This window comes from Marmota monax, unplaced genomic scaffold (genome assembly GCF_021218885.2).
Source record: "Marmota monax isolate L192 unplaced genomic scaffold, Marmota_monax_Labrador192_F-V1.1 WCK01_AAM20220418_F8-fsc00023, whole genome shotgun sequence".
NCBI classification, from domain to species: domain Eukaryota; kingdom Metazoa; phylum Chordata; class Mammalia; order Rodentia; family Sciuridae; genus Marmota; species Marmota monax.
In genome coordinates this window covers 17,824,152-17,851,538 of record NW_026692907.1, presented here as the reverse complement: position 1 = coordinate 17,851,538, position 27,387 = coordinate 17,824,152, and the positions used below count along the sequence as shown (strand labels likewise).

Genomic DNA, 27,387 nt, shown 5'->3' with positions numbered 1-27,387 from the left:
ATCAACAGAATGTGGCAAATTGTACACTACCATAACTATGTTATATTAGAAGACTCCATCTTACCAGAACACTCACTCTTACTCAGTTGTTGTCCTTAAAGAAGCAAACTTCCTGCTGTGAGCTGCCTGTGGAAAGGATTATGTGGCAGGGAACTATATACAGCCTTTAGGTCCCAAGAGTAGCCTCTAGCTGACAGCTAGGGTAAAGCTAGGATATACAGCTTTATAACAATGAGGAAATGAACTTGTCAACAAAGTAAGTTGGATTCTGACTTGTATTGTTCTCCAGTAAGTCTCCTGATAAGAATACAGTTCAACTCATACCTTGATTACAGTCTGGTGAAACCATGAAGCAGGGAACCCATGCCTAGATTCCTGAACCACTCTGAACCACTGAAATTGAGAGATAATGAGTATGTATTGTTTTAAGCTGCTAAATTTGTGGTGATTTCTTACATAGCATTAGGAAATGAACACCGATTTTGCTACTCGGAATGGGGTTCTGCTGTAACTAATTCCTAATAATGTGGAGTGGCTTTAAAACCAAGTAGTAGTCACAGACTGGTAAATGCCAAAAAGTAATAACAATACATAACAGAGAAAGTCTACCTCACTAAGACTGAAAGCAAGTCAGTGATTTCTATTCTCACTTCTTGTATTCGATGTGTAAAGGAGGACCTAGCCAAGATAATAAGGCAAGAAAAATAAATGGCATACAGATGAAAAATAATAAAATAAAACTATTTTATTCACAGATGACATTATTGCTTACATAGAAAATCTCCCTCAAATCTGCAGAAACAATCCAGGACTAAAGTTGAAGGATATGAGGTGGATATATATAAATCAATTATTTATACATAATAGTAATAAACAAATTGGAATTATAAATAAAAAATCTACAATAGCACAAATGACATGAAATGTTCAGGAAAACAAATAAAAGGTGCAATATTTATATATTGAAACCCATAAAGCCTTGATAAAAGAATTACCCCCAAAAAAGTATGTAGTTATACTATGCTCAGAGACAATACTAAATATTTTAAAGACACCAATGTGAGTCAAATTGAGCTATAGGTTCAAGGCAATGACTATAAAAATGCCAGCAGGATTTTATATCTCTGAAGAATTGGCAAGCTCATTATAAAATTTATATAGAATGGTGGTCATAAAATAGTCCAAACAATTTTGATGAAGAAGAACAAAGGTGAAAGAAGGATTCTTACTCCCTGATTTCGGGATTTACTATAAAGCTAAGACAGCATGGAAATAGGATAAGAACAAGCATATAGACTAATGTAACATAGTAGAAAATCCAGCTATGGATCCAAACATGTATCAACTGATTTTCAATAAAGGTACTTAGGGTAATTCTATAATGAAAAGATAATGTTTCCAACAAATGGTATTGAACAACTAGGTGTCTATGTGCAAAGAAGTGAACCACAGAGCTTAAACCTGACACATCTGCAAAAGTCAACTTTAAATGAACACAGACTTAAATGTAAAATCTAAAACCTAAGCTATAAAAAGTTCCAGAATAAAGGGTAGGCAAAATTGTTATAACTATGAATTTAGCAAAGAGCTCTTAGGAAAACAGAGCACAGGTTATAAAATATTATTAAGTAGGATTTCACCAAAATCAAAACTTCTCTTTAAAGGACACTATTCAGAACACAAAGAGATAAGCCAAAGAATTGGAGCAAATATTCACTAACAGATATCTTATCAATTAAAGGACTTGTATCTAAAATATGCTATCAATTCTTTGATTCAATAATAAAAATGTGTCAACAAAAATTTGGAATCATTAAAAAAGAAGCAATATATTTTTAAAATAAGTACAAGGCAAGGTACTAATTATGCCTTAAAATGTAAATTAAAAACATAATGAGATAACACATCTACTAGTTTGGATAAAATTAAAAAAATAAAAACTTATAGCACCAAATAGGGACACAGACAAACAATAACTGAAACTCTAATACATTGCTGTTGGGAATGCTCAATTTAATAGCTCTTTTGGAAGCAATTTTTAAGTTTCTCATAAGGTTAAACATACAGGTACTATATTACCCAGGTATTTATGTACAAAAGAAAACACACTCAGACATACACCTGTACTTAATTTATATAAGCAGTATTCATAGTAGTCCAAAAGTGGAAACAACCTAGATGGCTGTCAACAGATAGATACACAAATCATGTTCTAGCCATACAATGAAATACTACCTACCAATAAAGAGGAATGAAGAATTGACTATTGAAACACTATGGCTAAATCTCACAATCATATATTAAATAAAAGAAATCAGACACAAAAGTATCTGATATATATCATTTATATGACACACAGCATTTATATGACATTTTGGAAAGGGTAAAACCATGGGGATATTAATCAGGTTACAGTGTATGTTTGGGTTTAGGGAACTTTTGGGGATGTCGAAAATCATCTGTATCTAGTTCTGGTGACAGTTACATGACTATGTACATTTATTAAAATTCATTGACTCATACTCCAAAAGCGGATGAACCTACTTATGCATCTTATATCTTTAAAAACCTGACTTTGAGAATTAATATACTACTTCAGTTTACTTTTCTCTTGAGTCATATTTTATGAATTCCCAAATTGCTTAATGTTTACAGAGTTAGACTTCTTTTTAAAAATGAAACAGTTTGTATCTTTCATCTTTTAAAAGTCGAATATGTGAATGCAATTCAGAAACATTCCATAAAACTACTGACTTTAAACTTTGTAAAGATATAATTTAGGGTCTGGAGCTGTGGCTCAGTGACAGAGCACTTGCCTAGCATGTGCGAGCCACTGGGTTCAATTCTCAGCACCACATATAAATAAAAAATAAAATAAAGGTCCATCAACATCTTAAAAAAAAGAGTATTTTTTTTAAAAAAGATATAATTTATCACCTGGCTTCTACCACCAAAGAACTACCATGGTTCCTAAATTATAGAAACTATCAGAACTAAAGAATTAGGAAAAACCAAAACAAAACAATTTATTATCTCTGCTGGATCATGTGACTAAGGTTAAGGAGATGTTTGTAGTAACATCTATTTTGTGGAAATGTTGGAATAATCATATTTGCTCAAAGAATTTTGGGATTTCTCTCTCTGTATTCTATTTTGGTTTTCTCTCTCCATATTCTATTTTTGAGGCAGAAACATTGTAACGTTCAAACACATTTTATTGTTTGATGTTCCACACTTTCTATAAAGGGACTCAAATTATTTCATAAACAACTTGTATAAAGACCTCCTTTTAAACTTCTGCCTCATCCCTGGTCTTATGTGCAATCTTATCTATGATCCATAGGAAACAACAGGTCCCTCTCCTCAACTTCGCTCGTATGAAATTTGTCTTCAGTTTCTCTTTGATTATCTTCTTTGCCTTCTTATAGACAATACTCCATTCATTAAATGCCTTCCCAGTGGGCTTTTCCCCAACCTCCCCAGCTTTATGAGGACAAAGAGCTGAGAGATTTTGCTCAAATCCCAATGTCAGTTTGATATAATTAACACCTTCTTTCTTGGAAAGTTTATTACCTGCATCCCAATACCACAGATTTGTTTTAATCTATCCCAAATAATACTACAACTGCGAATAGCCTCCTAGGTTCTATTTCCACTTCATGCTTTTCCATTCAGTATCATGACTCATCCAAGCCATTCCCATCACAATTTCTTTACTGGATCCCATAGACTTCTATCACTACATCACACCCTCAAGTCATGGTCATCTCAAAATCTTATTTTTCCATAGAATTCCTTAGTAGATCTTAAGTCACAAAACCCTTCTTCTCTGATCCTAACCTCCTTAGCATTTGTACCTTCTATTGTACTATCTTCATAGGATGATCTCTGCCATTTCTGTAATCCCTCATATACAAATACTTCCAATTGATAGCCATATTTAATTTTTTGATCTATACAAACAGATTTCTTAATCTATTTATCAATATCTTAAAGTCTTGAACTCTCTTGAATTTCCATAAGATCCTTGATACTAATTTCCTACTATGAAAAGAACTAATAAGTGTTTTCTTAGTTTTGACGATCATCCATGGAATGTAGTCTGAGAACTCCAGAAAAATGATGACATAGTTTGCTTCAAAACAATGATATCCTGTGCCAGTTGGCACCATTCCTATTCAGCAATGTTTTAAATCATCTTTTGTAGAAGTATTCTGATTTGGTTATGTGTTTCCCATCATTTTATTAAAGGCTATATCAAAGCTACATTTAAGATTCAATTATTCAGTTATTATTATAAATTTCATTATTTTAGTATATTATCATCCAAGAGGAACATAAATGCAAATGAAATGAAATAATTTATACTCACTTAGAAATGGGATTGACACTGGCTTCAATAATTGTTAAACACTTACAGCACTTTATATTTTCTGGGAATTCTTGTACACCTGAAAGGTGAAAACAAACAAACAAACCCAAAAGTACATGAGAGTGTTCCAGCAAAGTATAGTCCTAATGTTAACTAATTAAAACTACAAGTCAACATACAGTCTAAATGCCATTTTGGATAAACATTTAGTAGAAATGATAGCCTGATAATGTCATGTGGCATGCACATGTAAACTTATATTTTTGTAACAAAGGTTGAATCTCAAATAATACTTTGTTATAGCAATAGTTGGTAATTGTATATAAAAGTGAGGATGATTATTTTTGACAAGAGATAGATCTTGGCTCTTTATTAACCTAAAGAAATAAAATAAAAATACTTTAAATTATTTAGCTAGTACAATGCCTTAATAGGGAAAGAGAAAAATCAATAAATATAAAGAAAATTGAAGATAAAATCTTTCTTTCCAGGAATCATTTTATAAATTGGGAAGAATGGACACATACATGTGAAGAGTAGTTAAAGACACATCACAAAAATAATACACATTCCCAAACTAATATGGGGCTCTAATAAATTGCATAAAATTGTGTGTGTGTGTGTGTTTGTTGCATAGAGCATTGCTCTGGCTCTGCCTCAAAGTGTGAAAAGACAGCTGTGCTTCCTTGGGTCTTCCCTGTAATATTTGAGGTAGCTACCCTTGGAGAAATGCTCATTTGCTGTCACAGTTGGGCCACTAGATATGTGATAGAAAAACACAGTTTCTCCTACAAAACTGAAAATCAGTAAGTCAAATGTATTCCACAGTGTGAGAATCAAAGGACTAAAAAGATGCAGGGACATTTCCATCCATTGATACAAATGAATCAAATGTAGCAGTTCCTGCAAAAGTTAGGAGGAAAAACAACTCTATGAAATTGTTCCTATATGCCTGCATCACTTACTTTCTCTCAGTTTTTGGAATTATCTTTAAGGACGTAAAAGTTTCCATTAAGAATTGGCCTTGCTCAGTACTTCGTGTTTTGCAGAAGGATAAGGAACATTATGTGGCAGTATATAGTAGAACATTTTGATAATGGATACACAAGAAAGAAAAGATTCCACCAGTCTAGATTTTGTGAATCTAGATCACCATGTCCACATAACCGTGAGGCCCAGCAAAGCAGCAGGAGGAAAGCCAAATCTAAGACAGGTAATTTATTCATTGTAAAGAAAGGGTTCAAAGAAGGAGATGGGATGTTCTTGACCCGTTTCTTGTTATGTGAAATTTCATAAGAAATTATGCTGGCCTTAAATTATTGCTGAAATATATTGGCTTCCAATTAAGAACTCAAGAAGATTTGGGAACTCCAGTATGTATGATTTAATAAGAAAATTTGATTCTCTTTTTTTGCGGAATGCTACAACCCTTAAAGCTTCCTTCATGAAGTGGACATTAAAATGACAACCGAGTATTATTATGGCCCTTTGGGAGCTCTAGGTCATGGGTTGGCAAACTTTTTCGGTTCAGAGTTCAGAGAGAAGGATTTGGGGCTTTGTGGTCTCTGTTGTAAACTCTTCTGATGTAGTGCAGAAATAGACACAGAAAATATGTAAACAAATGTTCTAATAATAATTATAGATATTTGAATTTCATATAAAAATGACATCCAAGTCAGTAAGGAAAGATTTCCCCTTAGCATTCATGTTTGCTTTGCACATCTGTGATCAACAGGGGTGCAGGATTCCTTTCTCTCTTTAGCAGGTTCTGTTAAGCCTCCAAGATGGGCTCATTTCATGCTGTTGTTCTTCATGCCATACCTACACAGGTCCTGCCTAAAGATGGTATTTCCTTAGATTATGTGTAAACCAAGACATAGAAACAGAAGTATCTCTTTATCTTCTAATGAAAACAGAGTTTCTGATTGTGACAGAAGTGATATTACATTATTTGTATACAAACTTTTCTGACATTATTTACAGTTTAAATGTAAGATCATTCTGAGCAGAATCTGCGGGTTTATCACTACTGCTCAGGTAACCAGAGGCAAGTCATTTAACATCTCAACGTTTTAGTTTCCTACTTTGAAAACTGGTGATTGGAGAAACAATTTCATCATAGAAATGCAGTGAGGTCTGAAAGAGATAAGTGTCATAGTAATGTTATAATTATTAGAATTAAAAAAGAAGTAAAGGTGTCAGTAAAAGAATCAACAATTATATCAAAATAGGATAACAAGAATTATGAATTTATGAAATTTATCTACCTTAAAGAACACAGGAAAGAGGTAGAAATTAGTGTGCTAAAAGACTGAAGAATTAAAGTATGGTGTGTGTGTGTGTGTGTGTGTGTGTGTGTATACATATGTACATACGCATTCTTTTAAAGCAGACGGTTTTTGGCAATTTTTAAAAATTTGTTCTAATTAATTTTACATGACAGTACAATGTATTTTGACACATCATACATAGATGGAGTATAACTTCTCATTCTTCTGGTTGTACATGATGTAGAGCTACACCTGGAATCATATATGCACAAAGTTCTGGAATCATATATTCACAAAGGGTAATAATATCCAATTCATTCTACTATCACTCCTACCTGCAAACGCCTCCTCTCCCTTCACTCCCCTCTGTTTAGTCCAAAGTACCTCTATTCTCCTCTATCGACCTTATTTGTGAATTATTGTTTACATATCACAGAAAACATTTGGCCTTTGGTTCTTTGGGATTGGCTTATGTAGCTTAGCATGATATTCTCCTGCTCCATTCATTTACTGGAAAATGCCATAATTTCATTCTTCTTTAAGGCTGAGCAATATTCCATGGATTTCTTTATCCATTCATCTGTTAAAGGGCACCTAGGTTGGTTCCATAGGTTAGCGGTTTGTGAATTGAGCTGCTATCAACAGAGTGGCTGTGTTACTGTAGTATGCTAATTTTAAATCTGTAATGTATAAACCTAGGAGTGGGATAATGGGTCAAACCATGGTTGTTTCCATTCCAAGTTTTCTGAGGAATCTCCATACTGCTTTCTATAATGGTTGCACAAATTTCCAGCAATAAATGAGTGTACCTCCTCCCCGCCAGTCTCACAAACATTTATTGTAGCTTGTATTAATGATAATTGCCATTGTGACTAAAAGGAGACGGAATCTCAGTGTAGTTTTGATTTGCATTTCTTAAATTGCTAGAGATGTTGAACATTTTTTCATATATTTGTTGATTGATTGGATTTCTTCTTCTGTGAAATGTCTGTTCAGTTCCTTATCCCATTTATTGACAGGCTTATTTTTGGGGGGAGGGGGTTAAATGTAATCCCAGTTTCACCACTACTGCTCAGGTAACCATAGATAAGTCATTTAAAATCTCAATGTCTTAGTTTCTTTTGAGTTTTTTATATGTCCTGGGGAGTAATGGTCTATCTGAGGTGCATGTGGTAAAAATTTTCTCCCATCTGTGGGCTCTCTCTTTATATTACTGTTTGTTTCCTTTGCTGTGAAGCAGCTTTTCAGTTTAATTCCATCTCCCTTATTGATTCTTGATTTTACTTCTTGTGCTTTAGAAGTCTTATTAAGAAAGTTCCTAAGATAACATGGTAGAGATTCAGGCCTACTTTTTCTTCTATTAGGTTCAGGATTCTAGTGCCTAAGTCATTGACCTACTTTGAGTTGATTTTTGTGCAGGGTGAGAGATAGTGGTTTAATTTCATTTCCCTACATAGGGATTTCCAATTTTCTCAGCACCATTTGTTGAAGAGGCTATCTTTTCTCCAATGTATGTTTTTGGGGCCTTTGTCTAGTATGAGATAACTGTATTTATGTGGGTTTGTCTCTGCGTCTTCTATTCTGTACCATTGGTCTATGTATCTGTTTTGGTACCAATACTATGCCATTTTTGTTACTATGGCTCTGTTGTATAATTTAAGGTCTGGTATTGTGATGCCTCCTGCTTTACTTTAAAAGCAGACTTCTAGTGTGTACAAATGTGTGTGTTATGTATCAAAAGTGCATGTGTATACAATGGAGTTTTACCCAGGCATAAAGAAAAATAAAATTGTTTCATTTTCAGGATAATGAATGGAAATTGCAAATATTATGTTAAGCAAAATAAGTCAAATTTAGTAGGTCAAAGGTTGTATGTTTTCTCTTATATTTGAGAGCTAGAGAGGAAAACCGAAAAGTGTGGGGGATTTCATGAAAATAGAAGATAGAAGACCGAGAAGAAGAACAGGAGAAAGGGACCAGAGCGAGGAAGGAGGGGAAGTAAAAGGAAAATACTGAGGAGGAATACTGACCAAATTATATTGTTAATATTGCATGTATGTATGAATATGTAACAATAAATCCCACCATTATGTAAAAATGTGGAAAAAATTATTTGTGTGTGTATTAAAATATATCATTATAAAACATGTGTCATCTTTGTGCCACACCTGTAAAGCTACTGGATTTGCAGTATGTATCCAAAGGAAATAAAACCATGACCTTGAAGAGGCATCTGGACTCTTGGCTACTTCTGCACTCTTCTATTCATTTCAGCATTATTCACAAGACCCCAAGGTATGGAAATAACATAGGTGCTCATTGGATGAATGGATAAATAAATTGTGATATTGATATATACATATGCAAGAAAACACTATTTGATCTTAAAAAAAAAGAAATCTTGCCATTTGCAGCAAGGTGGAGGACATTATTCTAAGAGAAATAACTTGGACAGAGAAAGACAATCATTACACCATATCTTATATAGGGGAAATCTTGAAAAATTGAACTCATAGAAATAGAAAAGTAGAATGGTGGTTATCAGGCTCTGGGTGAGGGGGATGAAAAGATATTGGTCAAAGGATAAAAGCTTTCAGTTATGAGTAACTTCAAGACATCTAATGTGTACTGTGCTGACTACAGTTATTTAGACTGTATTGTAAACTAAAAAAAAATCAGAGTTTAAAATTTTTTTAAAAGTAACTAATAGGGCAAAAGGGTGGGAAGGGAAGGGAGGAGGCATGGGGTAAAAAAGATGATGGAATGAGATGGATATCATTTCTCTAAGTACATGTATGAAGACATGCATAGTGTGAATATATTTTATATTCAACCAGAGATATGAAAAATTGTGCTCTATATGTGTAATATGAATTGTAATGCATTCTGTTGTCACATATAACAAATTAGAATAAAAATAAAATATTAATTAGTTTAAAAAAGTAACTAATAAGAGTAAGTTTTAAGCTCTGATTAAACAAAGTCAAATGCCAACTTTAAAAGAAGGACATTGCCAAAATGTTTTAAACTCTTTTTAGGGGGACATATCAGGCTTCCTACTAAATTATAAAGATAATAAATTCCTGTAAAATCATGCACCGCATAAAACAAATTTGGGGGTGTACCAGGGATTTAACTCAGTGGCACTTGACCACTGAGCATCATCCCCAGGCCTACTTTGTATTTTATTTAGCGACAAGGACTCACTGAATTGCTTAGCACCTCATTTTTGCTGAGGCTGGCTTTGAACTCATGATCCTCCTATGTTAGCTTCTGGAGCTGCTGGGATTACAGGCATGTGCCACCACATTCTTGGCATAAAATAAATTTTAAAGAATATATATTCACTGGTTGGAAAGATATCAGATTGTGTCCACTATGGTCTGGATACTTCTGCTCCCCCAAAATTCATGTGTTGAAATTGTGACCCATGGTGCTAAAGGTGGGGTTTTTGAGTCACAGAGGTTGAGCTCTGATGAACGGGATTAGTGTCTCAGAGAAAAGGCTCCAGAGAGCTCTGACCCTTCTACCATGTAAGAACACAGTGAGAAGGACAAGGAACTTTCTGCCTTCTTTTTAAGGGCACTGGTGATTCACACCACATGTTGCCCACAAGAATGAGCTCTCAGACGACAGATTCTGCCAGAGCCTTGATCTTGTTTACATGTCACATGGTTTGTAATATTTTGTTATAGAATCTCCAGAGTACATTAAAAATAAGCACACACATGAACGATTTTTTTCTGTACTTTCAGAATAAGTTCATATAAATGAATAGCTACCATTGAAAAATCTTCTGGGTGCCAACCCTGGCTATTTTGGGGTCTCTGAGGGAGTGCTACAAGTTGGGAGCCCTGCCAAATGAATGACAATCCCCGAGAACATGGTAAAACTTCAAGAAGTGGCGTTGCTCTTCCTAAACATGTGGGTTAGAGGGTATTTAAAGCGCGCGCACGCACGCGCACACACACACACACACACCACTAAACCACTCAGATATACTAGATAGAAAAGCCAACAAATCTTTAAACTTAATAAAGCTGAAAGTAAGCTGTCTGGTGAAAAGTAATAAATTTCTAGATTTAAAAATACAGTATCTTTACCTTTTGTCAAATGTTAGATGTCCACATTCTCAATATTTTTTTTTTGTATACACCATTTTTAAAGAAGTTTCGTAGAGTTTTTTGACACCAAAATGATGTTGTAAAGCAAGAAACATGGTAACTAGGAATCCAGTGTTCCACTGACAAGTAAGATAAAGGGAATCCCCAGAATGACAGTGAAATAGCTTAAGGAAACTGACTGCAGCAGGCCTGGAGAGCTAGCAGTCCAGATGGGGTCAGGCCAGAAAACTCCTGGAGACTTCCCCAGTAATATGTAAGTGTAGAGCTACCAACGCATTTAGATATATCAGCAGGAAATGTACCCAGTGTGGGGAGAGTCCTACAGTGAACTGATGAAATAGAGACAAAAAGCTAAGCAATAAACAAGATAATTATTAAATTCAGATAAAATGATGCGGCAAGAGAGAAAGAGTAGGCTATGAGCTTTATCTGTGGAGCAGATGGAGTTTATGCCTGGAAGTATTTTTTGCTGAGGTTTTCATCACTGTCTGAATTTGCTTATGAAAGTGGAAACACATTTGGAAAAACAAGTTTCCAGGGGCAGTTGACCATTTGTACTACATGGCTCCTGAAGTTCAAGAAATATCTAGAGCATGTCTTTACCTTATCGTTTAGCCCAAACATGGAAAAGTATTATAGCTACTAGTTAAAAACACAGGTTGGAAAGGGATGACTGAGTCCCGGGCTTGTTACTTACTATCCATACTTTCTTGAGAAGACACTACAGTATCTTAGTATCATTCACTTACTTCTCATTTAATTCAAAAAGTTGCTCTGAGGATCTGATGATATGAATGTAAAGCATTTAGTATCCTATCTGGTAAATGCTCAATAAATAATAGGTAAGATTATTTATACTTTCCTATGCCACTGGACAAAATCATCTAATTCTTCAAATAATTGTGTAAAGAAGACATATTAGGAAATAACATTTTAATTCTACAACAGTTGAACCAAATGTTCAGAACAATTAATCATTTAAATTTCTATTTAAATTCTGTAATTATTTAAATATCAAATTGGTGTTTATAGATGAAAATGAGCTTAGGTAGAATTTAACCCATTTTACCACCATATCTTTAATTCCTTTTACTCCATTACTCTACTCCTATTAAAATCGTTAGACTTGACATTAGAGTTGATGGTGGTTTTTATCTAAGTTGCAGAAGAGAAGAGAGTAAAAATGGAATGGAATATGGATATAGTTTTTTAATGAATATTATTTTGGTTGGACAGCGACACAATGCCTTTATTTATTTTTATGTGGTGCTAAGGATAGTACCCAGTGCCTCACACATGCTAGGCAAGTGCTCTGTGCTGAGCCACGGACTGCTGCCTGGAATCTGGATATAGTTTGAGTACAAGACCAATAGGTTTTTCTGATGAAATGAACATGAGATATAAGAAAAACAGGAATCAAGGATGACTCCAAATTTTTTTGTCCTGAGCAACTTACATGATGGAGTTTTGCCTTTAACTTAAATGGGAAAAATGATATGTGGACTAGATTTTGGAGAGAAGAGAGAATTCAGTTTTTCTATGAGACTTCTAATAAGATAATTTAGGTAGATATTTGGATATAAACTTAGCATTTAAGAGAGAGGTGTAGGCTATAAATTAAGACTTTGGAGATTCCTAGTATTTAAACCATGAGACAAATTATCAGCAGCATGATGTGAATGTACAAGGTGAAGAGAGGAAAACCAAGCATTGAACCATGAGGTGTTGCACAATGAGGATGCGAACAAGAGGAGGGATAAACAAAAAAGACTGGACAAGAGCAATCCATGAGATGCAAGGTAAAATAAGAGAATATTGAGTAATAGAATTCAAATAAAGAAAATGATTGAAGTGGGGAGAACTAATCAACAATTTCAAATGATGCTGACAAGTCACATGAGAGGATACTCCAGAGTTACCACTGGACATAGTAATCAGGTCATTGTGACTTTGACTGAGATGGTTTTTGATGGAGTAATTAGGCTTTAAATATGGAGTAATTCTAAGTTTGAGAGGATGGGAGGAGAAGAATTGCAAATAGAGTATACAGAAAACCCTATTGCCTTTGCTACAAGGGCATGGGAGACTGTAAGGGCAAGAAGAGCCAAGAGTGTTTTTGGTTGTTTGTTTGCTGTTTTTGCTTTCTTAAGGTGAAAGAAATAGCAGCATACATGTATGCTGATCAGAAAAATCAAGTAGGGAGAAAAATATAGATAATGTAAAACAAGGTTGGGGAGAATCACTGGAGTTATATACTTAGGCAGGCATAAAACATTGTTATTTGTAGAGATTGGCTTTAAAGGGAAACAGGAATAATTCACCTGCACCAACAGGCAGAAATCAGGAAGATGGGTACAGATGCTGGTAGTTGAGTAGATACGATAGTGAGAGGCTATGGAAGTAGCCATAAAGATGAGAGAGGAGGTATGGAAGTCTGAGACAGAGAAGTCATGAGGGAGAAAGAATACAAAATGATTATTGGGTGTCATTAAGGCTGCACCTCAGATTTATAATCATGAATTAAGTGAAATACCAATTACTGTAGTTGACTCTTCAGCTCCACTTGGCAACAGGTATAGAGTCAATGTTACTTAGAGCAGTATCTGTTGACATGAAAGAGCAGCAAAGATGTCAAGGAGGTCCACAAGGAATTAATCTGATGATTAACAACCAAATTTGAACCATGTAAATAGGACAGAGAAAATAACAAGGACTGGAGGTGGTAATAAATGAGAAAAGAGTGGAATTAAATGGATTGAGGTTTTGATGGAGTCAAAGATAGTTGTAGCCAAGGAAGGACAGTAGGATAGGGTCAGAGACTGCGACTTATTAGTTGACAATGAATTTCATGATGTTTCCAAGACTACCTAAGTAAAGCCTAGGAACTCAATGGAAACTCAGCAAGTACTTGTTAAATTGCATCTAATTATGTTATATTTCACATTAATTGCTTGAAATAGAGAATTCATAAACATAGGAAGAAACATGATTTTAGTATAGAGGCTATAGATTGTAATTATATTTGAAGAAGAAAAGGGTAACTATCCTTTTCTGCCCAAACATAATATAGCAGATTTATTTAACAAATTATGAGTGATTTAGTATTCCTTCAAATGCATATAAAATTGTGTCTTATAAAGTTTTATACAAATCAAAATATATGAAAATAGTTATAGAGAGTGCATATTGAATGCTTATGTGATCTGAATTTCACAAATATCATCAGTTCAACTGATTTACTCTGAGATATATAGACATATGTTGATACGACACAAAAACTCTCAGGAAACTGAGGCAAGAGTATCCTAGATTTGAAGCCAGCCTCAGGAACTTAGTGAGGCTGTAAGTAACCTGCAAGACCCTTTGTCAAAATAAAGAATAAAAAGGAATGGGGATGTGGGGGTCAGTGGTTGAGGGCCCCTGGGTTCAATCCCTGGTACAAACAAAACAAAACAACCCCCCCCCCCCAATGTTATATATCTTATATAAAATGAAGTAAGGAAAACATTTATAGGATTGGAAATTTTTCATTTGATATTTTAATTGTGATATCAACTTTTGTAAAGGTGTTTTTCAATTTGAGAAGGCAGGCAGGTTATTTGTATATCTAATGAATTGGATTAGATTGAGAAGCCAGAAAAAATGAAGTTTACTGAGAAAATGTTGTAAGTAGTGTATTTCATTCTTACAAGAATTTTGTAGGGTGGTTTATTATCCTCATTGAAATAATAAATAAACTGAGGCTCAGAGGCTAGAAAGGATTTGAAATCAGAACAAATTCGTTTGAAATACTTTCATATTGTTGCCTATGCTAAGCTATGTCCATCAAATCTAAGATTTAAAATAAATCACTGTGGAATATAATTTTTTAGCTACTCAAAGCTGGAAATGCAGCACTAAAGCAGAACAATCTATATTACATTTGTTCCATACTTACTCTTAGGTCAAATTAAAATAACCCCAATTTTCTGGAACTCAAGAGTTTAATGCATTTCAGGACTGACCATGTAGCATCTTTAAAGAGACCTTATAAGCTGCATTTGTTCTCTAATTTTCTTGGTCAAATTTAATATAGCATCAACTTCCCGGAACTTTGAGTGTTATGTTCAGGAAATAAACATATTTATTTCTGAATCTGCTATAATGACAAGAAGCACTTGAAGTTTTAGACATAGTTTTTGTGTTCTTTATATACAATTCAACCGTTAGTTATTAGAAGGAGCAAATAAAGAGTCTACTAAAAATAAGATGTCAACATGAAGAAATTAAAACAGATGGTCTCATAGAGGAGATGATAGGAAAAACAACAAAGTTGATACCAGAACTCTTCACATCTACCATTCCTTTTTTGTGCAGAGGCAAGCTCTTGCACATACAAAAAGAACAACAAAAAAGGTCAATATCATGAACTATGATGAACCCAAATAAATATGGAAATGTTAACTTGTACTGATTACATTCATTTAAAAAAGATAATGCTATATAAAATATTTTGCTATAATTTCTGTTCAAAATTAAAACAAAATTAAAAATTTGAATATAAAAGGATAAAATGTGATTTTATTTTTAAATTACTTTGTTTACAAACTCTCCTTTACCAAAGGGGATACTTTGTAAATGATGCAATAGTAAGTTAGCTAAGATGTACTCACAGGAAGGAGACTTCAGAGAGGCAATTTACTATATAGTAGGAATGAAAAAAATCATATAATTATTACGTACATGAATTTGGGAGAGAAACTATGTCATTCAGCTCTGAAGGAGAAAAAATAGAGAAAACAAGAAAAGTGGTTTGATTTACTTCTGTCCACTCAAGGGAAGGGAGCCAGGAACTCAGTAGCAGTCTCAGCAAGAAGAGAAAGATTTCCTGCTAGACTCTGCTTATTTTAGTGGCATTATATATCAAAAAATCAACTGCTGGCAAATCATCAATAATTTTTTTAGAGACATCCACATAACTGACTCTGCCTTAGGAACATATCTGGGGAAAAATTTGAGAAGTGTTTATGATCTTGACCAACAGTGAGTTCACACAGGAGTGAATTTGACTTAGTCTACATGAGTTAATTAAAGTGACACTTTATTCCCTCTTTCTCCTTCTCTGTCTGCTTCAACAACAAAAATTTTATTATGTGAAATGGACGATTTAACATCGCTTCACATTTGACCAATGAATTCTTTCCTTCATTACCAATTGACTACTTTATTGAGCATTCACTACACCTGCATTCTGATAGAGGCTACTGAGAATGTAGAAGGTAAGGTTCAGTTCTTCTTTGTAAGGTGTTTAAGATGGGAAGAAGCAAGGAATGATACAGGGACGACCAATGGCTCATTACCAATTCAATTTTGTTCTCTTATAATAGTTTTAGACTGTACTGGGACACAGAAAACACAGAAATCCCTTAGTTCAGAAAGGAGTCTGCTGTGACAAAGAGCCTGAGGTAGACTTCAGAGGTGGGAGAGGACAAGGCAGTTCCTTTCTTCCTTTATTTAATCACAGGATCAGACTGCAACTTGTCTCCCATGGAGTAAGTGCTGGCAACACATGTAAAACATTATTCTTTGGTTTCATTTCCTGATGAAGGTTATTAGATGGAGTTAAAAGGTCCTGGCATCAGGCTGATAAGGTAGCAGGAGAGAGACCTGGTTTTTGTTGTCAAGAAGTTCTTTAATTGAAACAGAGAGTCAATCCCCAGTTTATTTTAATACTATAATCATGGGCAGAAGTAGATTCTGTTGAAAGGGAACGTATTCCTAAAGTGAAGGAAACGGTAGTGATTTCCGGATAAATAACACACTGACAGTGTGTTGAAAGTGAGGCATTTAGTGGGGCAAAATAATAAGCTTTACTCTAAGTAAATGGTCTAATGTTTTGTCAAACACCAAAGAGCACATCCATGGCATATGAAAACAAATGCATGGTAAACATTTCCCCAGCAACCCATACGAGGCATCCTAAAATAGACTCCCCTAACAATATAAACATATACAATAGCAGAATCTCTATTCTTCTCTTAATATACTCAGATGTTTAAAGATGTTTATCATTTAACTTGTGGCACATTTCTGATTTCTCAAATGTATTTGAAAGAGAAAAAGCCCCCCTCTTCCTTGCAAATAGAGGATATGACTTATCTTCAGTTTTTGTGAGCATTTGGGGAAAGGGATAGAATAATTACCAAGGCAATAAAACATAATAATGTCTTCAACTCTAATTGCTTTTCATTAAAACTAACAATAATGCTTTTGCCCACTGTGATGCTGTTCAAATCCATTCATGTATCGAAATAAGTTTTAGAAGATGAGAGAAAAATCAAGTAATTGCTGCAGAATTAGGAAGAGCTTTCAAATTGATTCATTTTCATTAAAGTACTTAAGTTATAGTGTCAAAGTCTCTATGAAGCTATGATAAATCAACAATCAAACTTGAAATGGAATCATTGCCTAATTAAGCCTTATCATTCATTATCTTGCTTTACCATATAAAACAATTTATTCCATTATGACCATGTATCAGCTCTACAAACAGGCATAAACTTTTTATTCAGAGATCACAATATCATGAAATGTATTCATCTTTGATGCACATAAGATTTCAATTTTTCTATTGCATAACAGATATAAAAAATTCATTGGAATGGAAAGTCATGCTATTACCCTTGCATTACTGCATATTATAAGGGAACAAAAAGAATTAAGAAGGGAAGAGTGATTTATATGCAGCATGGATATTTATTTATCTCTAGTTAGATAAACATAGAACCAAATCTCAGTAAAATTGACTGAACGTCTTTAGGGAAGTTCAGATTAGTATACTTATTTTTAAGAGAAAAGAATAGGATCATTATTGAGCACAAAAAGTTGAACCTCACTTTTTAATTCATTTTCTTTCCACTAATTTAGTATTTTACATATTCCAAGAAGGTAAATGTTCCAAGTATTGGGTTATTTTTTTAAAACTTAAAACTTAACCCATTTGTTGATAGGGTTATTTGTTATCTTATTGTCTAATTTTTGGAGTTCTTTGTATACTCTGGATATTAGGGCTCTATCTGAAGTGTGAGGAGTAAAAATTTGTTCCCATGATGTAGGTTCCCTATTTACCTCTCTTATTGTTTCTCTTGCTGAGAAAAAACTTTTCAGTTTAAGTAAGTCCCATTTGTTGATTCTTGTTATTAACTCTTGTGCTATGGGTGTCCTATTAAGGAATTTGGAGCCCGACCCCACAATATGTAGATCGGAGCCAATTTTTTCTTCTATCAGACGCAGAGTCTCTGATTTGATATCTAGCTCCTTGATCCACTTTGAGTTAACTTTTGTGCATGGCGAGAGGAGGGGATTCAGTTTCATTTTGTTGCATATGGATTTCCAGTTTTCCCAACACCATTTGTTGAAGATGCTATCCTTTCTCCATTGCATGCTTTTAGCTCCTTTATCAAATATAAGATAGTTGTAGCTTTGTGGATTAGTCTCTCTGTCCTCTATTCTGTACCATTGGTCCACCCGCCTGTTTTGGTACCAGTACCATGCTGTTTTTGTTACTATTGCTCTGTAGTATAGATTGAAGTCTGGTATCACTATACCGCCTGATTCACACTTCCTGCTTAGAATTGCTTTTGCTATTCTGGGTCTTTTATTTTTCCATATGAATTTCATGATTGCTTTATCACCTGAACAGACACTTCTCAGAGGAGGACATACAATCAACAACAAGTACATGAAAAAATGCTCACCATCTCTAGCAGTCAGAGAAATGCAAATCAAAACCACCCTAAGATACCATCTCACTCCAGTAAGATTGGCAGCTATTATGAAGTCAAACAACAACAAGTGCTGGAGAGGATGTGGGGAAAAGGGTACTCTTGTACATTGCCGGTGGGACTGCAAACTGGTGCGGCCAATTTGGAAAGCAGTATGGAGATTCCTGGGAAAGCTGGGAATGGAACCACCATTTGACCCAGCTATTGCCCTTCTCGGACTATCCCCTGAAGACCTTAAAAGTGCGTACTACAGGGATACTGCCACATCGATGTTCATAGCAGCACAATTCACAATTGCTAGACTGTGGAACCAACCCAGATGCCCTTCAATAGATGAATGGATTAAAAAAATGTGGCATTTATACACCATGGAGTATTAAGCAGCACTAAAAAATGACAAAATCATGGAATTTGCAGGGAAATGGATGGCACTAGAGCAGATTATGCTTAGTGAAGCTAGCCAATCCCTAAAAAACAAATACCAAATGTCTTCTTTGATATAATGAGAGCAACTAAGAACAGAGCAGGGAGGAAGAGCAGGAAGAAAAGATTAACATTAAACAGAGACATGAGGTGGGAGGGAAAGGGAGAGAAAAGGGAAATTGCATGGTAATGGAGGGAGACCCTCATTGTTATACAAAATTACATATAAGAGGTTGTGAGGGGAATGGGAAAATAAACAAGGAGAGATATGAATTACAGTAGATGGGGTAGAGAGAGAAGATGGGAGGGGAGGGGAGGGGGGATTGTAGAGGATAGGAAAGGTAGCAGAATACAACAGTTACTAATATGGATTATGTAAAAATGTGGATGTGTAACCGATGTGATTCTGCAATCTGTATTTGCGGTAAAATTGGGAGTTCATAACCAACTTGAATCTAATGTATGAAATATGATATGTCAAGAGCTTTGTAATGTTTTGAACAACAAATAAAAAAAATAAAAAAATAAAACTTAAAATTTAACTGTAAATTTACCACTTCTATTTTGTGTAGAGGCAAGCCCTTGCACATAAAAAAAAAAAAGGTTAAGGGGGATCCAACATGGTGGCGAGTGGGGAGGCAGCGCTTTCAGTACCTCCTCAACAACGGGGTCAGAGAGACGCATGGATACGCTTAGATTCGACCTGCTGAGAAACTCCTAGCAAAATTCCACTAAAGAGAGACCGGCCAGGAATTGGAAGGATTTTTGGAGGTGACAGTTTGCCCTAGACGAGTGAATCTCCGCCACGCAGCGCAGAGGTCCAGACCCGGCAGTCGCTGCCTGCGCGACTCGGCAACTGTCGGCTGCCTGCACGCGGCCCCCGCGTCAGGGCGGATAGTCTCCGAGGCGCAGCGCAGCAGGAGCGGTGCAGGGACTCTAGGAAGAGGTCTCTCGCCAAGCCTTCATGAAATAGCGAACCGGGAGCTGAAACCAACCAGAGACAGACCAGTCCCACCCCTCCCTTCGGACACTCCAGCAAGGAGCCTGGGGCCCGCCATAGCAGAGAGGTGACATCACCAGAGTTCCGCCGACAGAATTCCTTCCCAGTGGAATCCACATTAGCAGGTGTGTGACTCCCACCCCCTCCAGATACAAGCAGCCAGGAAACCTCGGGAATCTCTCCAGGGGTGTGTCTGTAGGGAAGCAGAGGGGATTCCAGATCCCCACCTCCCCTTAACACCAGCAGCGACACCCAAGATCTTAGCCGCCAGTTTCTGGGGGCATGCCCACCAAAGGGGTCCGGAAAAATTAAACTGTTGGTTCCAGATCACCCCACCACAGCACTGGGGCTTAGATGAATGACAGAGAGGGTGTTCATCGTTCGGGATATAGGACACGCGGTGGGGCTGCAAGTGTAATCAGATACTTGGGGAACTGCCTCTGGTGAACAGGACCTGGCTGGCTGGCTGGGAGGAGGAACAGGGGGAGGGGCCGGATAAGTGAAAGGGCTCTGGACTAACAGGATTGGGAGACTCCCAGGAGCCACCTTATAGGGATTTCTGTCAGCACATAGAGGGCAGAAGCTCGGCTCAGAGGGCACAGCTCCGCCTACTGGAAGAGAAGAAAATGGGATTCAGCCATAGAACAGGGGATGCCAGCATGGCAGAGATCTGATGTCATCGGAGAGCGGCCGAGGAGAAAACTTCATCGGTGCCAGCGGCAACGGAAACAGTTGGTGTCCTGGTAGGGAGGGTGAGTCAGAGATACCCGAGTCTCACTCGCTTTGTCGTGGAGCCAGAGGGGAGGAGCCGGGCCGCCGCCCGTGCCCGCAAGGTAGGCAGACCTGCGACCAACCTGCAGATCAGGCCCAGCGGTCTGCGGGCGTGGTAGGAGGGGCAGGGCAGAGCCGCCGCCTGCGCCGGCAAGGTAAGCAGACCTGCGACAGACCGGCGGATCAGGCCCAGCGGCCTGCCAGCGTGGTACACACTTCACCCCAACTGGAGTAGGGGCAGAGCAGAGCCTTCGCCCGCACCCAGATCAGGCCCAGCGGCCCGACTGTGTGGTGGTCAAGTGACCCCAATTGGAGTGGGGGCGGAGCAGAACTGCCACCCGTGCCAGCAAGGTGGGCAGACCGGCGACCAACCTGCAGATCAGGCCCAGCGGTCTCCGGGCGTGGTAGGAGGGGCAGGGCAGAGCCTTCGCCCCCACCTGCAAGGTAGGCAGACCTGCGAAAGAACGGCGGATCAGGCCCAGGGGTCCGCGGGCGTGGTAGACACCTCACACCAATTGGAGGAGGGGCAGAGCAGAGCCCCCGCCCACACCTGCAAGGGAGACTTTTCAACTATACAAGAGCAATATAAATATATAGGGGGGGAAAATTTTCAAAAACACAACAGTTTCACCAAGAAGAAAGAAACGCAAGCAGTATGAAAAGACAAGGAAAGAAAGGACTAAAAGCAATGCAGGTCAACTCAACTTTAGAAGAGGTAACAGCTGCAGCAGATGGAATGTCAGATAAAGAATTCAGGATATATATGCTTCAGATGATCTGGAGTATCAAGGAAGACATTAAACAGCAAAATCAGACAATGAAAGATCACTTCGACAATGAATTACACAAAAAAATCCAGGAAGCAAAGGATCAACTATACAGGGAGATAGAGGTTATAAAAAACAAACAAACAGAAATCCTTGAAATGCAGGAAGCAATAAACCAACTTAAAAACTCAATGGAGAATACTACCAGCAGAGTAGAACACTTAGAAGATAGAACATCAGACAATGAAGACAAAGTATTTCAACTGGAAAAGAACATAGACAGCTCAGCAAGACTGTTAAGAAACCATGAGCAGAACATCCAAGAAATATGGGATAACATTAAGAGACCAAACTTAAGAGTCATTGGGATACAGGAAGGTATAGAACTCCATACCAAAGGAATGAGCAATTTATTCAATGAAATAATACGAGAAAACTTCCCAGACTTGAAGAATGAGACAGAATCCCAAATTCTAGAAGCCTACAGGATGCCGAATGTGCAAAATTATAAGAGATCCACACCTAGACACATTATAATGAAGATGCCCAACATACAGAATAAGGAGAGAATTTTAAAAGCTACAAGAGAAAGGAAGCAGATTACATTTAGGGGTAAGCCAATCAGGATAACAGCTGATCTTTCAACACAGACTCTGAAAGCTAGAAGATCCTGGAATAACATATTTCAAACACTGAAAGAAAATGGGTTCCAACCAAGAATTGTGTATCCAGCGAAATTAAGCTTCAGGATGGAAGATGAAATTAAAACCTTCCACGATAAACAAAAGTTTAAAGAATTCGCAGCTAGAAAACCATCTCTTCAAAACATCCTCGCCAAAACATTACAGGAAGAGGAAATGGAAAATAACAATGAAAACCAACAGTGGGAGGTAGGACAGTAAAGGGGGGGGAATAATCAAAGAGGAAAACAAATCATGTTTCGTAACAGAAATAAACAAATATGGCTGGAAGAACAACCCATATCTCAATAATAACCCTAAATGTTAATGGCTTAAACTCGCCAATTAAGAGACACAGGCTAGTAGAATGGATCACAAAACAAGACCTAACAATATGCTGCCTACAGGAGACGCATTTGATAGGAAAAGACATACATAGGCTGAAGGTGAAAGGTTGGGAAAAATCATATCACTCATATGGACTTCGGAAACAAGCAGGAGTGTCCATACTCATATCAAATAAAATAGATTTCAAGCCAAAGTTAATCAAAAGGGATAAAGAGGGACACTACATACTGCTTAAGGGAACCATACACCAACAAGACGTAACAATCATAAATATATATGCCCCAAACAATGGTGCAGCTATGTTCGTCAAACAAACTCTACTAAAGTTCAAGAGTCTAATAGACCACCATACCATAATCATGGGAGACTTCAACACACCTCTCTCGCCACTGGACAGATCTTCCACACAAAAGTTGAATAAGGAAACTATAGAACTCAATAACACAATTAATAACCTAGACTGAATTGACATATATAGAATATACCACCCAACATCAAGCAGTTACACTTTTTTCTCAGCAGCACATGGATCCTTCTCAAAAATAGATCATATATTATGTCACAGGGCAACTCTTAGAAAATATAAAGGAGTAGAGATAATACCATGCATCCTATCTGATCATAATGGAATGGAACTGAAAATCAACGATAAAAGAAGGAAGGAAAAAGCATACATCACTTGGAGAATGAACAATAGGTTACTGAATGATCAATGGGTTATAGAAGACATCAAGGAGGAAATTAAAAAATTCTTAGAGATTAATGAAAACACAGACACAACATATTGGAATCTATGGGACACATTGAAAGCAGTTCTAAGAGGAAAATTTATTGCTTGGAGTTCATTCCTTAAAAAAAGAAAAAACCAACAAATAAATGATCTCATACTTCATCTCAAAATCCTTGAAAAAGAAGAGCAAAACAACAGCAAAAGAAGTAGAAGACAAGAAATAATTAAAATCAGAGCTGAAATTAATGAAATCGAAACAAAAGAAACAATTGAAAAAATTGACAAAACTAAAAGTTGGTTCTTTGAAAAAATAAACAAAATCGACAGACCCTTAGCCATGCTAGCGAAGAGAAGAAAAGAGAGAACTCAAATTACTAGCATACGGGATGAAAAAGGCAATATCACAACAGACACTTCAGAAATACAGAAGATAATCAAAAATTATTTTGAATCCTTATACTCCAATAAATTAGAAGATAGTGAAGGCATAGATAAATTTCTTAAGTCATATGATCTGCCCAGATTGAGTCAGGATGATATAGACAACCTAAACAGACCAATATCAATCGAGGAAATAGAAGAAACCATCAAAAGACTACCAACTAAGAAAAGCCCAGGACCGGATGGGTATACAGCAGAATTTTACAAAACCTTTAAAGAGGAACTAATACCAATACTTTTCAAGCTACTTCAGGAAATAGAAAAAGAGGGAGAACTTCCAAATTCATTCTAGGAGGCCAACATCACCCTGATACCTAAACCAGACAAAGACACTTCAAAGAAAGAAAACTACAGACCAATATCTCTAATGAACCTAGATGCAAAAATCCTCAATAAAATTCTGGCAAATCGGATACAAAAACATATCAAAAAATTGTGCACCATGATCAAGTAGGATTCATCCCTGGGATGCAAGGCTGGTTCAATATATGGAAATCAATAAATGTTATTCACCACATCAATAGACTTAAAAATAAGAACCATATGATCATCTCGATAGATGCGGAAAAAGCATTCGACAAAGTACGGCATCCCTTTATGTTCAAAACTCTGGAAAAACTAGGGATAACAGGAACATACCTCAATATTGTAAAAGCAATCTATGCTAAGCCTCAGGCTAGCATCATTCTGAATGGAGAAAAATTGAAGGCATTCCCTCTAAAATCTGAAACAAGACAGGGATGCCCTCTTTCACCACTTCTGTTCAACATAGTTCTCGAAACGCTGGCCAGAGCAATTAGACAGACGAAAGAAATTAAAGGCATAAAAATAGGAAAAGAAGAACTTAAATTATCACTATTTGCAGATGATATGATTCTATACCTAGCAGACCCAAAAGGCTCTACAAAGAAACTATTAGAGCTAATAAATGAATTCAGCAAAGTGGCAGGATATAAAATCAACACGCATAAATCAAAGGCATTCCTGTATATCAGAGACAAATCCTCTGAAATGGAAATGAGGACAACCACTCCATTCACAATATCTTCAAAAAAAATAAAATACTTGGGAATCAACCTAACAAAAGAGGTGAAAGACTTATACAATGAAAACTACAGAACCCTAAAGAGAGAAATAGAAGATCGTGGAAGATGGCGGTGAGGGGAGTGCATTCCCCCTGTGTGCTGCTTCACTGTGTGGGAGTATGACAAGTCAGGACGGCTAAAGGCTATCTTGTTAGGAATTTCCAGCAATAGTGGGGTGCTCCGGAACCTGGAGGAAGGATTTCCATCGCACGAGGATCGGCTATGGGGACTCAAACGCGAGAGGTTTGTCGCACGGAGGGTAACACTGCTTATTCAGCAAATCGCCCCGCGGCTAGAGTCTGCAGCGCGCGCTGGGAAACGAGGAGATAGCGACGCAGGGATACAGCGCTGCAGTTTCTGCCAGCCGTGCAAGCACCGTACTCAGGGCTGAATTCTGGGTTCCAGACGGGGGAAGGAAGCGGTCCATCTCGGTTCTCCACACCGGTCAGACCACAGAGGAGGCCAGCAGCCACCATGTTGGAAAGGTGACGTCACCATCCCTGTTTTTGACTGACCGCAGCTCATTCAGCCATAGAACAGGTAATTTCAGGCTGCAATTCGCCTGCGGCTTGCAGACAGATTGCTAGGGTTCAGTGCCTGGGTGCTTCTTAGAACCTGATCTTATCGGAGCGAACACCGAGCGCGGGCGGCCGAGTTCTGGCTCCCGGAACCGTCCCGGAACCGCCCTGGCCTAGGGCTGCGGACCCTGCGGAGGCTGCTTCTTGGACCCTGCTCCTATCAGAGCATACACCAAGCACTAAGCAGCCGAATTCCGGCTCCCGGAACTGAGCCTGCGGGGACTGCTTCTTGGAGCCTACACTTATAGGAGCTTACACCGAGCACGGAGCGGCCGAGTTCCGGCTCCCGGAACTTCCCTGGCCCGGGGCTAGGAGCCTGCGGAAACTGCTTCTTGGTCCGGGTCCTGCTGAGGGTTGGTCAGGACTCACCCGTTGCTTTGGTTGCCCGGCAAGGGGAACGAAATGCTGCCATTCGCATAGGATACCAACATGGCAGAGATCTGATGTCAGTAGAAAGCGGCGGAGGAGAGAACTTCATCAACACCAGCGGTGACATAAACAGTTGGTCTCCTGGTAGGGGGGGTGAGGCACAGTCACCCGAGTCTCCTCAATTTGTCATCGAGTCAGAGGGGAGGAGCCGGGCCGCAGCCAGCGCCCGGAGCAGGCCCAGCGGCTTGCCAGCGTGGTGACCGCGTGACCCCAATTGGAGAGGGCGCGGAGCGGAGCCGCCACCCGTACCCGCAAGGTGGGCAGACCCGCGACCCAGTGGTACATGGGCGTGGTAGGAGGGGCAGGGCAGAGCCGCCGTTCGCGCTTGCAAGGTAAACAGACCTGTGACAGCCTGGCGGGTCAGTCCCAGTGGCCTGCCAGTGTGGTACACACGTCACCCCAACTGGAGTAGGGGCAGAGCAGATCCTTCTCCCACGCCCGGATCAGGCCCTGCCGGTGTGGTGGTCATGTGACCCCAATTGGAGTGGGGGCGGAGCAGAACCGCCACCCCGTGCCCGCAGGGTGAGCAGACCTGTGACCAACCTGCAGATCAGGCCCAGGGGTCCGCAGGCGTGGTAGGAGGGGCAGGGCAGATCCGCCGCCCGCGCCTCCAAGGTAGGCAGACCTGCAACAGACCGGCGGATCAGGCCCAGGAGCCTGCCGGCATGGTACACACACCACCCTAATTGGAGTAGGGGCAGAGCAGAGTCGCCGCCCGTGCCAGGAACAGGCCCAGCGTCCTGCAGGCGGGGTAGTCACGACACCCCAATTGGAGTAGGGGCAGAGCAGAGCCTCCACCCGTGCCCGAAAGGTGGGCAGATCTGCGACCCGCCAGCGGGACAGGCCCAGTGGCCTGCCGATACGACAGACACGTCACCCCATTTGGAGTAGGGGCAGAGTAGAGCTGCCGCCCATGCCTGCAGGGTAGGCAAACCTGCAACCGACCGGCGGATCAGGCCCGGTGGCCTGCCGGCGTGGTACACTCGTCACCCCAATTGGAGTAGGGGCAGAACAGAGCCGCCGCCAGCGCCCAGAACAGGCCCAGTGACCTGCCCGCGTGGTAGCCACGACACCCCAATTGGAATAAGGAGAGAGCAGAGCCGCCGACCGCGCCTGCAGGAAAGATACGCAAGCAGTATGAAAAGACAAGGAAAGAAAGGACCACAAGCAATGCAGGTCAACGCAACTTTAGAAGAGGTAACAGCTGCAGCAGATGGAATGTCAGATAAAGAATTCAGGATATACAAAATTCAGATGATCTGGAGTATCAAGGAAGACATTAAACAGCAAAATCAGACAATGAAAGATCACTTCGACAATGAATTACCAAACAAATCCAGGAAGCAAAGGATCAACTATACAGGGAGATAGAGGTTATAAAAAACAAACAAACAGAAATCCTAGAAATGCAGGAAGCAATAAACCAACTTAAAAACTCAATGGAGAATACTACCAGCAGAGTAGAACACTTAGAAGATAGAACATCAGACAATGAAGACAAAGTATTTCAACTGGAAAAGAACATAGACAGCTCAGCAAGACTGTTAAGAAACCATGAGCAGAACATCCAAGAAATATGGGATAACATTAAGAGACCAAACTTAAG

The 27,387-nt window shown here is 38.4% G+C and overlaps 1 protein-coding gene across 7 annotated transcripts in view; it reads right to left on the bottom strand.

Annotated features, from left to right (window-relative positions):
• Positions 1-27,387, bottom strand: part of Lrrc7 (leucine rich repeat containing 7) — a 552,277-nt gene that overhangs the window by 258,069 nt on the left and 266,821 nt on the right. For all 7 annotated transcript variants that reach the window (XM_058581585.1, XM_046451172.2, XM_058581588.1 and 4 more), the window contains one exon: positions 4,373-4,451. In XM_058581585.1, coding sequence (XP_058437568.1) covers positions 4,373-4,451 — 79 coding nt within the window. The remainder of the gene's footprint in view (positions 1-4,372; positions 4,452-27,387) is intronic.